The following is a 17,403-nucleotide window of genomic DNA, read 5'->3' on the forward strand; positions in this document are numbered from 1 at the left end:
GAGGGCTACCCATTGTATCAAGACTGCCTCCTCAGGGAAGAAAAGAAGGGTAATAGTTATAGGTGACTCCCATCTGAGGGAGACAGAAGGTCCAATATATGCTGGACTGACCCTGTTCTGAGGGAAGTCTGCTGCCTCCCTGGGGCCCGGGTTAAGGACAGGACTAGGAAACTTCCTAGCCTGGAACAGCCCACGGACTACTATCCTTTATTGCTCTTTGATGTGGGTGGTGATGAAGCTGAAACATGGAGTCCACGGTCAATCAAGAGGGATTTCAGGGCCCTGGGAAAGTTGATTAGAGCCATAATTTTGACTTTTTCAATAATGGGATGGGCCACACGGCACCAGGCTTACTGGCACCAGATGGGACTTGCCTTTCTCAGAAGGGAACAAAGGTCTTTGCACAACAGCTAGCAGGGCTCATTGACAGGGCTTTAAACTAGATTCGAAGGGGGAGGGGGGTAATATCAAGATTGATAAAGATATGCTGAAAGTACCTGAAGAGCAGCAGAAAGGAATTCCAGTCACTCCAGCCAGGAAGTCAGATTCATCTGGGGTCCAACTTAAATGCCTCTATGCTAATGCATGCAGCATGGGGAATAAGCAAGAGGAGTTAGAAGTGTGTGCGCACCAGCAGGAATATGATCTCATTGGTGTCGCTGCCATGCCAGAGACTGAGAGAAGAATGACACAGAATTCAGGTGCAGGAGAAAATACCAACGCCAACAGCAGCAGCATCATCAGCCATTTATTAATTACAAATCCGTATATATATATAACATGGTTCACAAGGATGGCCAAGGCAATTGGTCGCTTGACCATCCACCTCCCAGAGTGATTGGCTAAATGCTACAACACCCATTTCAAAACAACTTTCCCAGTGTGCCATAAACAAGACTGCATAACAAGCTACGGGTGCAAGATAAAGTCTTAGTTTACAAAAACCTCAAACTGTTTCTCAGCTAGCCTGCATGGGAAAAAGAACTTTCCCAGGATGCTGCAGTAGCTGGAAAATTTCTGCTTCTAGCCTTTTAGTATCCACACATTGGCATCACGGAGACGTCGTGGGATGAATCCTATGACTGGAGTGTCAGAATAGAAGGACACAGGCTCTTTAGGAAGGATAGGCAGGGGAGAAGAGGAGGAGGGGTTGCCCTCTATGTCAATGACCAGCTGGAGTGCATGGAGCTGCACCTGGGGATGGATGAGGAGCCAACTGAGAGCTTATGGGTCAGGATTAAAGGGAAGGCAGGGACAGGGGACATAGTAGTGAGGGTCTGCTACAGACTACCTGACCAGGAGGACCGGGTGGATGAGGCCCTCTACAGACAGATAGGAGCTGCCTCACGTTCACGAGCCATGATCCTCATGGGGGACTTCAACCACCCCGATATCTGTTGGAGGGACAACACAGCAGGGCATAGGCAATCCAGGAGGTTCCTGGAATGCATGGATGATAACTTCCTTCTCCAAGTGAGAGAGGAACCAAGGAGGAGAGGTGCTTTGCTGGACCTTGTTCTCACTAACAAAGAGGGGCTGGTGGGGAATGTGATACTCAAGCGTAGCCTTGGCTGCAGTGGCCATGAAATGGTTGAATTCAGGATCCTCAGGGAGGCAAGGAGGGTGCACAGCAAGCTCACTACCCTGGATTTCAGGAGAGCAGACTTTGGCCTCTTCAGGGATCTGCTTGGTAGAGTACAATGGGCTGAAGCCCTGGAGGGAAGAGGGAACCGAGAAACCTGGTTAATATTCAAGGATCACCTTCTCCAAGCTCAGGAGCGGTGCATCCCAACAAAGAGGAAGTCAGGTAGGAACACCAAGAGACCTGCATGGATGAACAAGGAGCTCTTGGACTGACCAACTTATACCCAAAAAGGAAGCCTACAGAGGGTGGAAGCAAGGATAGGTAGCCTGGGAAGAATACAGAGAAACTGTCTGAGTAACCGGAGATCAGGTTAGGAAAGCTAAAGCCCTGATAGAGTTAAATCTGGCCAGGGACATCAAGGGCAACAAGAAAAGCTTCTATAGATATGTCAGTGATAAAAGGAGGACTAGGGAAAATGCGTGCCCTCTCTGGAAGGAAACAGGAGACCTGGATACCCAGGATATGGAGAAGGCTGAGTTACTCAATGACTTCTTTGCCTCAGTCTTCACTGGCAAGAGCTCCAGCCACACTGCCCAATTCACAGAAGGCAAAGGCAGGGACTAGGAGAATGAAGAACTGCCCACTGTAGGAGAAGATCAGGTCCGAGACCATCTAAGGAACCTGAAGGTGCACAAGTCCATAGGACCTTATGAGATGCATCTGCGGGTCCTGAGGGAACTGGTGGATGAATTTGCTAAGCCATTATCCATCATATCTGAGAAGATGTGGCAGTCTGGTGAAGTTCCCACTGACTGGAAAAGGGGAAACAGCCTCCATCTTTAAAAAGGGTAAAAAAGAAGACCCAGGGAACTACAGGTCAGTCAGTCTCACCTCTGTGCCCGGCAAGATCATGGAGCAGATCCTCCTGGAAACTATGCTAAGGCACATGGGGCAAAAAAGGAGGTGACTGGTGACAGCCAGCATGGCTTCACTAAGGATAAATTATGCCTGACAAATTGAGTGGCCTTCTATGATGGGGTTATATCGTTGGTGGATAAGGGAAGAGCAACTGATGTCATCTACCTGGACTTGTGCAAAGGATTTGATACTGTCCCACAAGACATCCTTGTCTCTAAACTGGAGAGACATGGATTTGATGGATGGAACCCTCAGTAGATAAGGAATCGGCTGGATGGTCGCACTCAAAGAGTTATGGTCAACAGCTCAGTGTCCAAGTGGAGGCTGGTGACGAGTGATGTTCCTCAGGGGTCAGTACTGGGGCCAGTGCTATTTAACATCTTTTTTGGTGACATGGACAGTGGGATCAAGTGCACCCTCAGCAAGTTTGCAGATGACACCAAGCTGTGTCATTTGGTCGACATGCTGGAGGGAAGGGATGCCATCCAGAGGGACCTTGACAGGCTGGAGAGGTGGGCCTGTACGAACCTCATGAAGTTCAACAAGGCCAAGGACAAGGTCCTGCACATGGGTTGGGGCAATCCCAAGCACAAGTACAGGCTGGGTGGAGAATGGATTGAGAGCAGCCCTGAGGAAAAGGACTTGGGAGTGCTGGTGGTTGAGAAGCTCAACATGAGCTGGCAATGTGCGCTGACAGCCCAGAAAGCCAACCGTGTCCTGGGCTGCATCCAAAGCAGCGTGGCAAGCAGGTCGAGGGAGGGGATTCTGCCTCTCTATTCTGCTCTCGTGAGACCTCACCTGGAATACTGCATTCAGCTCTGGAGTCCCCTACACAAGAAGGACATGGAGCTGCTGGAGCGGGTCCAGAGGAGGGCCACGAAGATGATAAGAGGGCTGGAGCACCTCTGCTATGAAGACAGGCTGAGAGAGTTGGGGCTGTTCAGCCTGGAGAAGAGAAGGCTCTGGGGCAATCTTATAGCAGCCTTCCAGTACCTTAACAGGGCTTATAAGAAAGATCAGGACAAACTTTTTAGCAGAGCCCGTTGCAATAGGACAGAGGGTAATTGTTTAAACTAAAAGAGGGTAGATTCATACTAGATATATGTCAGAAATATTTTATGATGAGAGTGGTGAAGCACTGGAACAGATTGCCCAGAGACGTGGTAGATACCCCATCCCTGGAAACATTCAAGGTTAGGTTAGATGAGGCTTTGTGCAACCTGATCTAGTTTAAGCTGTCCCTGCTTATTGCAAGGGAGGTTGGACTAAATTACCTTTAATCGTCCATTCCAACCCAAACTATTCTATGCTTGTATGAATTAGGACAGTTACTTAGGATGAATTACTGCCATTGTTTAATTGAGTAATTAACTGAGCTTGCCAACCCATCATTGATTCTAATAAGTAGTGAGGGCAGGATGAAATTTTATTTCCACCTGGTGTGCTGATACCAGTTAAGCTTTGCAGATTTGAAGTTCTGCTACTGTATGTGCTCCTGATGTCACCATCCTGGCCAATCTGGTCTTGTTAGCACTGAAGTCTGGGCAGGGTCTGAAAACTCAGTATACCTATGCCCAAACGGGGACCCAGTCCGATAAGAATATTTATATGAAACAGAATATGCACTTGTGGTAGTTTGATGTGGGGGGGGGGGTGTTCTGGTGGCAGGAGAGGGGATTTGCTCCCTGTGCCACCAGATCTGAGTCCATCCCCCTCAGGCGGTTGAGCCAAATTGGCGCCTCTGCGAATTGCCCTATTTAAGTTGAGACAAAGGGACGGGAAAAGGTTTTTTGCCCAGGAACGAGGAGAGGGCAGGAGGGCGCTGCCCTCGCTCCCGGCTCCCGGCCGGGCGGCCGCTCGGGCCCGGGCCGGTACCACGTGCTCAAGATGGCGCCGGGGGAGCCGCATGGGGGACTCGGAAGCACCTCGCTCGCGGGGTGTCCGCCGGGCCGAGCTCCCCCAGAGAGGATTAAGAGCTAAGAGGAAAACAACCACAACGACCAGGTCAGTCAAGATGGAGCAGGAGGAGGTGTACTGGAGCTGAGGTTTCCCTTGCAAATCGGTGTGAAGATGGCAGGCGGCCCCCCTGCAGCCAGGGTGTGCTCGGCGGAGCAGAGACCCACTCGTGGCCCGTGGAGAAACCCACGTCAGGGAAGAGATGCCTGAGCTCAGGAGAGGTCGTGGAGCAGGGGATGCACGACGAGGTACTGTTAATAATGGGCATGGAATGCACGACGAAGTCGTGGAGGCATCTGGAGTCTGTGGGACGACCCACGCCGACACGAGTAGCAGCAGCTCCCTAAGAGGCCGAGACTGGTAAAGCCCGAACTGGTGCAATCCATGGGGAAGGATCACAATCCTGCGGGTAGGACTTACGCTGGAAAAGTTTGGGGATTTTTTTTCCTCGTGAGTAGGGGATCCACCGAAGCAAGGGAAAAATGGTGTAAGGACTCCACTCCTCCTCCTTTAAGAAAGGAGCGGCAGTTAACATCATGGATGAACTGACCTGCACTCCCCATTCCCTGTCCCCCTGCGCCGCCGGGGGGGAGGTAGAGCCAGGAACGAAAGGAAAATAGGGGGTGGGGAGGTGTTGTTTTAAGATCTGGCCTTGTTTTTCTCTTTCTCCTCTCCAGTAACCGGTTTCGTTCCCTTGTGTCTCTTGTTAAGTAACTGTTAATAAATTGTTTTGTTTTAAGAAAAAAATCCTGAGTCATATTTTGCCCGAGACCATGGTTGGTGGGTGCTCCCTCTCGGTTCTTGTCGCGACTCTCAGTCCAAAAACCACGACAGCACTAATGGCATCAAACTCAGTGTAAAATATAACAGGCATGAAGTGGGAGACTAATTCATTTCCCTTCTCTTCCCTGAGGGATTTGGACCTTCATCTCTAGCCTCTTAAGAGAGTGACCTAGTTAGAGCCCTGGACTATAAGGGTAACCCTGCTCTCCTTTGGCTGGAGCTGGGCCATTATGCAGCCAAAAATGCAAGTTCCAAGGGGCAGGGAGCAGAGAGAAGTCAGATGGGGTAGTTAGGGGCTATAGACTCCATCCTCTTTAGAGATAGGTCTGGGCCCTTAGATGGGTGATTTTCCCCCTCTGCTCTGCTCTTGTGAGATCTCACCTGGAATACTGCCTCCAGCTGTGGAGTCCTCAGCACAGGAAAGACATGGACCTGTTGGAGTGGGTCCAGAGGAGGCCACGGAGATGATGTGAGGGCTGGAGCACCTCTCCTATGAAGACAGGCTGAGAGAGTTGGGGTTGTTCAGCCTGGAGAAGAGAAGGCTCCAGGGAGAACTTCTAGTAGCCTTCCAGTACCTAAAGGGGGCTTATAAGAAAGATGGGGATAGACTTTTTAGTAGGACCTGTTGCAATAAGACAAAGGGCAATGGCTTTAAACTGAAGGAGGGGAGATTGCAATGAGATCTAAGGAAGAAATTCTTCCCTCTGAGGGTGGCGAGGCACTGGAACAGGTTACCCAGATGTGATGATTTGATGTGGGGGGGGGTTCTGGTGGCAGGAGAGGGGATTTGCTCTCTGTGCCACCAGATGGGACTCCCATCCCCCTTGGGGTTGAGCCAATCATCAGCGCCTCTGCGAATTGCCCTATTTAAGTTGGGACAAAGGAACAGGAAAAGGTGCTTTTGCCCAGGAGCGAGGAGAGGGGAGGAGGGCGCTGCCCTCGCTCCCTGGCCCCGGGCCGGCGCCACGCACTCAAGATGGTGGCGACGGAGCCACTTGGGGAACTCGGGGAGCACGCTGCTCCCGGGGTGCCCGCTGGGCCGAGTTCACCCAGAGAGGACTGAGATCTGAGAGAAACGGCCACACAGACACCAGGTCAGTGAAAATGGAACGGGACGGGGTGTGCCAGAGCTGAGTTTTCCCCTGCAACTGGTGGCGAGACAGCAGGCGGTCCCCCTGCAGCCAGGACAGACTTGGTGGAGCAGAGACCCACTCGCAGCCCGTGGAGAAGCCCACATTGGGGAAGAGATGCCTGAGCCTGAGAGAGGTCATGGAGCATGGGATGCACGACGAGTAACTGTTAATAATGGAGCATGGGATGCACAACGAGGTAGTGAGGCATCTAGAGTCCGTGGGACGGCCCACACCAAAGCGAGTGGCCACAACTCCCTAAGAATCTGAGACTGTGGTAAAGCCCGCACTGGAGCAATCCGATGCGGAAGGATTGCATCCTGCGGGCAGGACTCACGCTGGAGAAGTTTGTGGATGTTCCTTGTGAGTAGGGGATCCATTGGAGCAAGGGAAAATGGCGTAAGGACTCCTCCTCCTTTAAGAAAGGAGCGACAGTAACAGCATGGAATGAACTGACCTGCACTCCTCCATTCCCTGTCCCCCTGCGCCGCTGGGGGAAGGTAGAGCCGGGAACAAAAGGAAAGGGGGGTGGGGAGGTGTTGTTTTTAAGATCTGGCCTTGTTTTCTTTTTATCCTTTTAAGTAACTGGTTTTGCTTGTCTTTATTCTTTTAAGTAACTGTTAATAAATTGTTTTGCTTTCAGAAAGCCGTGTCTGTTTTGCCCGGGACCATGGTTGGTGGGTGCTCCCTCTGTTCTTGTCTCGACCCTCAGCTCTTTTATTATTTTTTTTTTCTCCTCTCCACTTTACTGGAGAAGGAGTGAAAGAGTGGCTGTGTGGAGTTTAGTTGCCAGGTCGGCCTAAAACCACAACACCAGAGATGTTGTGGATGCCTCATCCCTGGAAATGTTCAAGGCTCACAGTGAGAAGTTGTACTTCCCAAAGGTACAGCTTGGAGGTTATGAAATTTGAGGGATGGGACATCTTTGTACTAGTTTGAATCTCTTTTCTGGATAGGTGGTGACAGGGATTTTCACCAGAGTCTCCTATTGCTCTTTTCAGTGCAGTGAGACTACTGGAGGGATGGGGAGAGTATTCTAAGTCTCCTAGCTATTTGTGCTGTCTACATTTATCTTTTAAGTATTAACTGACAATTATTATACAGGATGCTGATTAGGAAACAGCTTCTAATCCAAGTTCCCATTAATATCTGTTTATAATATAATGGAAAACAACTTAATAGGAGAGATTAAAAGACCTAGCACCAAGTGCACTGTAATGTGATGGTAAGGATACTTTCCAGAAAAAAATTTGGCTCATCACCCTAGGAAGAAGCATGAATTGAAGCCTGCCTCATGGATTCAGAACTACTACTCTAACTACAGGATTTTGAATGAGATAGCAATGCTATATATTTTAGCCATTCCTTTTGTTTCCTTGTATGAAAAATGCAAGAAACGCATCATTTCAGCCTGATGTAATGGGACATTCTGAGAGGGAAAGGGAAGAGAGTATTGGCAACAAAACCAAACATAAAAAATTTACTCGTGGGCTCTTAGTGCATACTTGAGTAGAACAAGGCAAAGTTTGTTGAGAGATAAATAAAGATATAGATTAGTTTGTTTGCTGGTTTTTTTCTATAATCTTTTAATATTATGCACTGTTGTGATACCAGTGGATTCTGGATAGTGTGTGATATTTGAAGCTTGGATAATAGAGAAATCAAAGATTAGCCTCAGCATTTGTGCAAGACTCCTGTCTTCGGTGAACATTTGTCTTCTTAACATATATAGGTGCAGCATTTCAAATTTATTTCTGGTGCATTCTACTGATTGGGTGGGATGAACTAGGTCATCATATGTTTTGATGAGTAGCTTTCCTGCTTCTGCTTGGTACTTAGTTTAACATTGATTCCTAATTCCTTTTTACACAAGAAGATTCTTGCTTGAGGGAAACAGATACTAAGAAACAAAGGCAGAGGATATGGAAAGAAACAATTTTCTCATTTTTTTCTATAATGTTCTTTGCTTTCAATCTGAATTTTTTTCTTGATTCAGTTAAATTATTTTCCCCTCTCCTGCTTCCTCATATAATTTAAAGGATTAGAGATGGGTAAGAATAACTTCAAGTTAATGATCAAGAAGAAAAGGTATCCGGCAAGATGAGGTACCTGCTTTGATTTCTATATATGCTGAGTAGTTCCCAGTGGCAAAGGATCCTGTATGGATCTTAAGGAGGAACCTACCCTGGAGGATGATCATCTAAAGCTTTTATATGTCCCCACTAATTGTAGAGGCTCCCATTCATACTCTGACTTATAGGCCCTTTTCTCTCATTTCCACTGCAGAAAGATCTTACTGGAATTTAATTCTGGTCATGTTCATGGAAAGGAAACCTATGCCAGTTTTTCTTAGTTATGGATCCATGGCCTGCTTCTCTTCTTGCTTTTTCCTGTTCTATCTCTCAACCTTCCTTTCTGGTCTCTTCCCTTTTTTTCCATATTTAATCTTAATTTTGTCAAGTGTACTTGGTTTCCTAATAAAATTAGACAGATGTAATCCTTGTGTCATAATTTCTGAATAGTAACTTTTGAAGCTTTAATCAATTTCAACCAAATTTGACAGTGGGCCAAAAGTCTCAAAGATAATAAAATTTCTACAACCTTCCTGGCAAGGCAGCATTTAGGGTAATGAGACCCAAATTAGCGCTTCCTTGATTTGTTGGACCTCACCTTTCATCTGCTCCATCTGTGCAAGCATCGCTATGGAGAGCTCTCCTTGCCCATACAGTTGTGAGTCATGAACATAGGTTTTAATGGCCTGGGTCTGGCTAACTCAGATCCTTTGCTTGACAATTTTCTGTACTAGAGGGAAACTAGTGGAGATTCCCACTGCTCACAAAAATCTCGTATAAATCTTTGTGCTCATCCTTTCCTACTAATTGGTGGCAAGCCTTTACTCTCTTACCTTACTGACTCCATCTTGTAGGTATTTCAGTACGATAAGCTCTCAAGAGGTATGCTGCATTAGCTATCTGTCTTCCAAACAGCCCTGTGATAACTATGGCAATTGCTTAAACAGAAGAGGTTAAGAAACATGTCCTGTTTCTTGGTTGTTTTTTTAAAAGCTAGTTTTGTTCTCTCGTGCTGTGCTGTATACTTCTCTGCTATGGAGCTGTTTCCTGCTTCTTATTCTGGTGTGCATGCTTTCCTGATTCATCAATACCCTCTTTCACTGTCCTCATTATCCATATATGTAGATATTATAAGTACACTGCCTGTCTTATTAGTTACCTATGATGGTTCCCTTTGCTGTTTTGCTAGAGACTATGCTGTGGGTAGTAGTTTTGGCTCCTTCAAGAGTGGTGGCTCATAGTAATAGAAGGAAAGTTGACTCAGGACACTTAGCACCTGAGACTGGACAGCTGACTGTAACTTAAATGCTGATTTAATTGAAAGCATTGGGGAGGTGAGATGAAGAGCCATACAGCAAATTACCTGAGCTACACCATTAGGAACCACTAATCATAGAATCACAGAATCATAGAATGGTTAGAGTTGGAAGGGACCTCAAAGATCATCTAGTTCCAGCCCCCCTGCCATGGGCAGGGACACCCTCCACTACACCAGGTTGCCCAAAGCTTCATCCAACCTGGCCTTGAACACTTCCAGGGATGGGGCATCTACAACTTCTCTGGGCAACCTGTTCCACTGCCTCACCACCCTCAATGAAAAAAATTTCTTCATTATATCTAATTGAAATCTCCCCTCCTTCAGTTTAAATCATAGAATCATAGCATCGTTAGGGCTGGAAGGGACCTTCAAAGGTCATCTAGTCCAACCCCCCTGCAAGGAACAGGGATATCTCCAACTAGATCAGGTTGCTCAGGGCCTCATCCAACCTGGCCTTGAACGTCTCCAGGGATGGAGCATCCACCACCTCTCTGGGCAACCTGTTTCAGTGTTCTACAACTCTTATGGTAAAAAATTTTTTCCTAATATCCAACCTGAATCTACCTCCCTCTATTTTAAAACCATTACCCCTTGTCCTATCACAACTGGCCCTCCTGAACAGCCTCTCCCCATCTTTCTTGTAGGCCCCCTTGAGGTACTGGAAGACCGCTATAAGGTCACCCCGGAGCCTCCTCTTCTCCAGGCTGAACAGCCCCAACTCTTTCAGCCTGTCCTCATAGGAAAGGTGCTCCAGCCCTCTTATCATCTTCGTGGCCCTCCTCTGGACCCTCTCCAACTGGTCCATGTCCTTCTTATGTTGGGGACTCCAGAACTGGACGCAATACTCCAAGTGAGGTCTCACGAGGGCAGAGTAGAGGGGGAGAATCACCTCCCTCGACCTGCTGGCCACGCTCCTCTTGATGCAGCCCAGGACGCGGTTGGCCTTCTGGGCCGCAAGAGCACATTGCCAGCTCATATTGAGCTTCTCGTCCACCAGTACTCCCAAGTCCTTCTCCTCAGGGCTGCTCTCAATCCATTCTCCGCCCAGTCTGTATTTGTGCCTGGGATTGCCATGACCCAGATGTAGGACCTTGCACTTGGCCTGGTTAAACTTCATGAGGTTGGTACGGGCCCACCTCTCCAGCCTGTCGAGGTCCCTCTGGATGGCATCCCTCCCTTCCAGCGTGTCGACGGCACCACACAGCTTGGTGTCATCGGCGAACTTGCTGAGGGTGCACTCCATGCCACTGTCCACGTCACCGACAAAGATGTTGAAGAATCCATTGCCCCTTGTCCTATCACTGCATGCCCTTGTAAAAAGTCCCTCTCCTAATGTTCCCTGTCCTTGATGCCGCTGTGACGTGCAGCACGTGTGGCACTCATATCAAGTACTGTGCTGCAGCAGAGGAAGCAAAAAGTGAAACTAGTTTTCAGTTAAAGTGGGATGTAAGCAGGATGATTACAAACATAGTGACTAAAAATAAGATTATAAAAAGCTAAGGAATTACTGTTTTTCATTTTCATATTTTAGACCAGTTTTAAGCAGTGTATGTTCTTATTTTGGCCAGTAGCATACGTATAATACATATAAAATCGTGATATATATATAATATGTATGTAATGCATATGTATTTCTATATATAAAAGCATTGGACAATGATTAATGGCATGAGGGAAGACCCAGAGAACTACAGACTTGTTAGTCTAACCTCAGTTCCGTGAGAAATTATGGAGAAGATCATTTAAAGAATAATGCAATCATCAGGCACAGTCAACATGAGTTCACAAAGGAAAGTCCTGTCTAACTGGTTTGATCTCCTTCTATGATAAGGTCACCTGCCTAGTGGATGAAGGGAAGGCAGCAGATGTAGTTTTTCTGGATTTTAGGAAGGCTTTTGATACTGTCCCTCACAGCATCCTTCTGGACAAGTTGTCCAACTGTGAGATGAGCAGGTTCACAGTGTGCTGGGTGAAGAACTGGCTGAAGGGTAGAGCTCAAAGGGTTATAGTGAATGGGGCTACATCTGGCTGGCGACTGGTCACTAGTGGTGTTCCTCAGGGCTCAATTCTAGGGCCAATTCTGTTCAATATTTTTATCAATGATCTGGATATAGGAGTTGAATGCACCATTAGCAAGTTTGCTGATGATACCAAACTGGGAGGTGCTGTTGACTCTCTTGAGGGACAAGAGGCCTTGCAGAGAGATCTGGATAGATTGGAACATTGGGCAATCATTAATGGCATGAAATGTAACAAGAACAAATGCCAGATTCTGCACATGGGATGGAGTAACGCCGGGCACAAGTATAGACTGGGAGAGGAGTGGCTGGAAAGCAGCCCTGCAGAAAGGGATCCGGGGAGGCTGGTTGGTAGCAGGCTCAATAGGAGTCAGCAGTGTGCCCTGGCAGCCCAGAGGGCAAACCGCATCCTGGGGTGCAACACAGCATGACCAGCCAGTCAAAAGTGGTGATGATCCCGCTGTATTCAGTGTTTGGTGCGGCCTCACCTTGAGTACTGTGTGCAGTTCTGGGCCCCATCATTTAAGAAGGATGGGAAGGTCCTTGAATGTGTCCAGAGGAGAGGAACAAAGCTGGTGACAGGGCTGGAAGGCATGTCCTGTGAGGAGTGACTGAAGACTCTGAGTTTGTCTAGTTTGGAGAAAAGGAGGCTGAGGGGTGACCTCATTGCTCTCTACAGCTTCCTGAGGAGGGGAAGTGGAGAGGGAGGTGCTGATCTCTTCTCCCTGGGATCCAGTGACAGGATGTGTGGGAATGGTTCAGGGCTACATCAGGGGAGGTTCAGACTTGACATTAGGAAACGTTTCTTTACCGAGAAGGTGGTCAAACACTGGAACAGGCTTCCTAGAGAGGTGGTTGATGCTCCATGCCTGTCAGTATTTAAGAGGCATTTGGACAATGCCCTTAATAACAAGCTTTAACTTTGGTCAGCCCTGAAGTGGTCAGACAGTTGGACCAGATGATCATTGTAGGTCCCTTCCAACAGAAATAGTCTATTCTATTCTATATACACAAAAATTGCTAATTTTGACATGAGATTTCCTCTGATATATTTTGAAGCTAAGGATAAGATACAGTAGGTATTCAAAGTAGTTTGAGTATCTTTCCCTCCTCGTGTAGTTGGTCCTATTCCCTCTTTACACATGAAATTGAGAACTTATGAAATCTGCCCAGCATTAAATCAAATCACATAGAAGTAAAGCAGAGAGCAAAGCAGGTAGCACATTCCTAACTCCTGGGTCTGCATTTGCATCCCTGCTTCTACTCCGTGGGCAGCAGCCTTCTAGCTCAACTGCCAGGCAGTGTGGATGAGTGGCCACAGCTGTCCCGAGAAGGCTGAACTGAGGCTCTGCTTCACCCCTCGCCTGTTGAGGCTGCTGGAGCTTTCTCTCTGGTTTCGGGTGATGGTGGGGAGGAGCTGTGGAGGAGGCGCCCAGTTTTCTGCCGCCCGGGATTGAAGGGCTCTTGTTTTGTTGTCTCCAGGCTCCTGACTGTGTGGGACGCACTGGGGAAAGGCTGACGGCGGCGCCGGCGGGCCCGAGGCGGCTCAGGCGGGCGGAAGCGTGCCCGGCGCTAGGACCCAGGAGGACGCGAGGCGGCTCTTAGGGCCAGATTGCAAATTCGCCGTGACTCAGTTCGCTCAGTGTGGTGTACAGCGAGCGGTGGTAGAAGCAGGTCAGTGTTGTCTGTGGGGCTAGGCTCGGTGGGGTGTGTGGGTAAGAGCGGGCCGAGTGCCGCGCAGCTTGCTTTCCCCTGTCTGGGGCCTGCTGCGCCGCTAATCGCAGCCGCTCGTTTGGTGTTTTTCAGCAAGCCAAGATGGAGTATGAGTGGAAGCCTGACGAACAGGGACTTCAGCAGATCCTGCAGCTGCTTAAGGAGTCCCAGTCCCCGGACACCACCGCGCAGAGAGCCGTGCAACAAGTATCCTTGGTCGAGGCCTATACCGCGCGGGTGGGTGGGGTGGGCAGGCAAGCAGAGTAGGGCCGTGGCGGCCCGGGCGGGCGCTGGAGAGGCCAGGGGCGCTGGTTGGGGGCTGCGCGGCCGCAGCCGGACCTGCCTGGGAAGCCGCCATAGCGAGTGCTGTGGGCCGAGCCTCCGTCAGAGCGGGTGGCCGCGGCGTTTGAACCGCCGAGGCGGCCTGTAGGCCGTGGAGCTGCCTTCCCCCACCGGGAGCCCGGGCACCTGTTGTGAGCCTGGAGCCAAGGTTTGTTTTTTTTGTTTCTTTTTAAAGTCCTGGCTCTGGCGTGGCTGCTTCAGTATCTGCTGCTTTCCCAGGTTACCCTACGCTGGGCTGCTGCCAGCGCCCAGCCCTCAGCCGCCGTGGATCCTCCCGAGAGGGCTGAGGGGGCGGGGGAGGGGGGAGGCCGCCGCCCGCCGGGCTGAGTTGGCGGTGCGGCGCGGAGGTGAGCGGGGGTTTCCTAAACTAATCTGGCGCTGGGATTCAAGGTGAAAGCCGTAGCTGGTGGGAGGAGTGTCCCTGGTGGAGCCGCTGCCTGCATGCTCTCGTTGGCCTGTTGACTCTGACGCTGCGTTTTGCTACGTTGTGAGGATGTTTCTGCTTGCCTAGAATCCTGAACCTGAGTGCTTGTTACACTCTTTACGTTTCACGAGAAGGGGGAAATCTACTGTATGTGGCTTCTTGTGCAGCTTTGCAGTGCGTTTTATGTTAGTGTTGTGGATTGTTGGTTTGTTGAGTGTCGTGTTGTTTCCCCCCCTCCCCCTTGACTGTAGAAGTGATGAAATAACAAGGTTTTAAGGAACAAAGATTGAGAGGAAAACTTTATGTTAAGACTAATAGAAGCATAAATCTTGAAAAATAAAGCACTCATCTACTGTCTCTTGCTCCTTGAGCTAACTATAAGTGCTTTGAAATATCTAGAAGTCCTGAAAGGATATCCTCCTATGAAGGATATGAGTTTAGCATCTTGATCCCTTTTTAAGGCATTTGCTTGAAGTTCTTCACAGAAAACAACAGAACTCATTTATGTAGGTAAGAAAAACTAGATATATATTATTTCGGGAGTTTAGCTTGAAGCAAAATTTACTTGACTTCTAGGCTTTCCTAACAGATGTGGTCAAACTTCGAAAGGCTTCTGTTCTTATCGGAAAGGTGAAGGTAGTTTTTATCTTGTTCTTGCAGCTGTGTTTCAGATTCTTAAGATGCTATTGTTTCCTTTTGAGAAATACTATACAGAAGTGGCTAAGTGTTCTGATAATGCCTCAAACTTAAACAGATGCTCTTTAGTATTTCAAATATGAAAATGTTTATAGTGTAGCTTTCATGTAAAACTACATTTTAAAGCTCAGCTTCAAATAACTTAATGACATCTGGTTTATTTTTTGAAAAATAGCAGTGTATGTGCAGGATGAGCAATATAAGTGATGCTGTCTGTCTTGAAGATGAGTAGGAATTTACTGAACAAAAGTGCTGTTAACTGATGTTTGAAATTCTTCTTAAATGGCAGTGGTAACTCCCTGCTGTGCTTAAATACCTGTGCTTTCAAGGAGGTCCTCATATGTTGGCCTGTAAAGGTTAGATAAGTGGCACATTTTTACCATTGTATTATCAGTTTTGGGAAAATGTTCTAATACAACTTGACGGGCCATGTCCTATAACTTAAAAAGAAAAAAAAAAGCATCCTTTGAGACTGTTTCCACAAAATTTTGTAATGACTGTTGTATTATGAAATGCTACTTAGTAGCATTTCATTGTGAAAAATTTTCCTCGTGTCCAATCCGAATCTCCCCAGGAGTAACTCCTACCCATTACCCCTCATCTTTTCCATGTGACCCCTTGTAAAAAGGGAGTCTCCATCTTCTTTGTAGCCACCCTTTTTAAATACTGGAACACAGTGATAAGGTCTCCCCTAAGCCTTCTTTTCTCAAGGCTGAACAAACCCAGTTCTCTTGGCCTTTCCTCATGTGGCAAGCTTCTGAGTCCTTTGATCATCTTTGTGGCCCTTCTCTGGACCCTCTCCAGCCTGTCCACGTCTTTTTTGCATAGCGGAGACCAAAACTGAACACAGTATTCCAGGTGTAGCCTGACAAGCACTGAATAGAGTGGGATGATGACTTCTTTATCTCTGCTGGTGATGCCCTGGTTGATGCAACCCAGCATGCTGTTGGCTGGCTTTGCTGCAGCAGCACACTGTTCGCTCCTATTGAGCTGCTTGTGCACCAGGACCCTCAGGTCCCTTTCCACTGAGTTGCTCCCCAGCTGGGTAGATCCCAGCCTGTGGGATCATGTTTTCCCAGGTGCAAGACCTTACACTTGTCCTTGTTGAACTTCATAAGGTTCTTCTTAGCCCACTCTTCCAGCCTACCCGGGTCTTCCTGCAGGGTGGCTCTCCCTTCTGAAGTGTCAACTTCCCCACTCAGTTTGGTATCGTCAGCAGACTTCATCAGGGTACATTTGATCCCATCATCTAGATCGCTTATGAAGATATCAAACAGCGTTGGGCCCAATATCGATCCCTGGGGGACTCCACTTGAGACAGGTTGCCTGTTTGAAAAGGAGCTATTGACCACCACCCTCTGGGTGTGGCCTGTCAGCCAGTTCCCCACTCACCGCACAGACCACTTGTCCAGACTGTAACACATCAGTTTCTCTAGGAGTCTGTGGGAAACCGTATCGAAAGCCTTGGTGAAATCCAGGTAGACAGTGTCCACCTCTCGCCTCACATCAACCAATGAGGTTACTTTGTCATAGAAGGCGATCAGGTTTGTCAAGCACGATTTGCCCTTGGTGAATCTGTGCTGGCTTTTCCCAATCATGTGCTTCATTTGACCTGTGATAGTCCCCAGGAGGATCCGTTCCATAACTTTCCCAGGGACTGAAGTAAGACTGATGGGTGTATAATTTCCTGGATCTTCCTTTAAGCCCTTTTTGTAGATGGGGGTGACATTAGCTTTCTTCCAGTCTTCTGGGACGTCCCCTGATCTCCACGACTTCTCAAAGATTATGGAGAGCGGCCTCGCAACGACGTCAGCCAGCTCTCTTAACACTCTCAGGTGGATAACGCCAGGGCCTATCAATTTGTAGGGGTCAAGCTTCTGTAATAGTTCACACACCAACTCTTCCTTCACTGACCGTGGGTCTGTGTTTGCATCAACCTGGGTTTTTGTTCCCAAGGCTGGGGGCCCAACAGTGCTGGTAAAGGCAGAGGTGAAGAAAGTGTTGAGAACCTCTGCCTTTTCAGTGTTGTTGGTGACTAATTTACCTCTCCTGTTTAACAGCAGGCCAATATTTTCCTCTGTTTCTGCTTGTTGTTTACATACCTGAAGAATGCTTTCATGTAGTTTTTGACATCTCTGCCCGATTTCAATTCCAGCTGAGCTTTTGCTTTTCTAACTTCATCTCTGCATGCCTTGGCAATGCCCTTGTAGTTCTCAATGGGTATTCATCTGCTTTTCCATGTCTGGTAAGCTTCTCTTCTGGTTTTGAGCAGACTCAGAAGCTTGCAGTTAAGCCAAAGGGATCTCTTGCTCCACCTACTTCCCTTACCTTTAAAGGGGATGAACTGGTTTTGTGCTTCCAGGAGAGCATTCTTGAAAAACTCCAAGCACTCGATAGCTCCTTTATCCTCCATGGAATCTTCCCACAGAATCCCTCTCAATGGAGCTC

General features: G+C 48.2%; 1 protein-coding gene across 3 annotated transcripts in view; it reads left to right on the forward strand.

Moving 5' to 3' along the window:
- The first annotated feature begins 9,638 nt into the window (after positions 1-9,638).
- Positions 9,639-17,403, forward strand: part of LOC147526178 (transportin-1-like) — a 68,816-nt gene continuing 61,051 nt past the window's right edge. For 2 of the 3 annotated variants that reach the window (XM_086630146.1, XM_086630149.1), the window contains exons 1-2: positions 13,359-13,454; positions 13,587-13,700. In XM_086630146.1, coding sequence (XP_086486272.1) covers positions 13,596-13,700 — 105 coding nt within the window. In that variant the 5' untranslated portion in view covers positions 13,359-13,454; positions 13,587-13,595. Of the gene's footprint in view, positions 9,648-13,358; positions 13,455-13,586; positions 13,701-17,403 lie in introns of those variants that run through there. The other variant, XM_086630147.1, reaches the window with a different exon arrangement.

The sequence above is a fragment of the Tauraco erythrolophus genome, chromosome W (genome assembly GCF_009769465.1).
Source record: "Tauraco erythrolophus isolate bTauEry1 chromosome W, bTauEry1.pri, whole genome shotgun sequence".
In the NCBI taxonomy this organism is placed as follows: Eukaryota; Metazoa; Chordata; class Aves; order Musophagiformes; family Musophagidae; genus Tauraco; species Tauraco erythrolophus.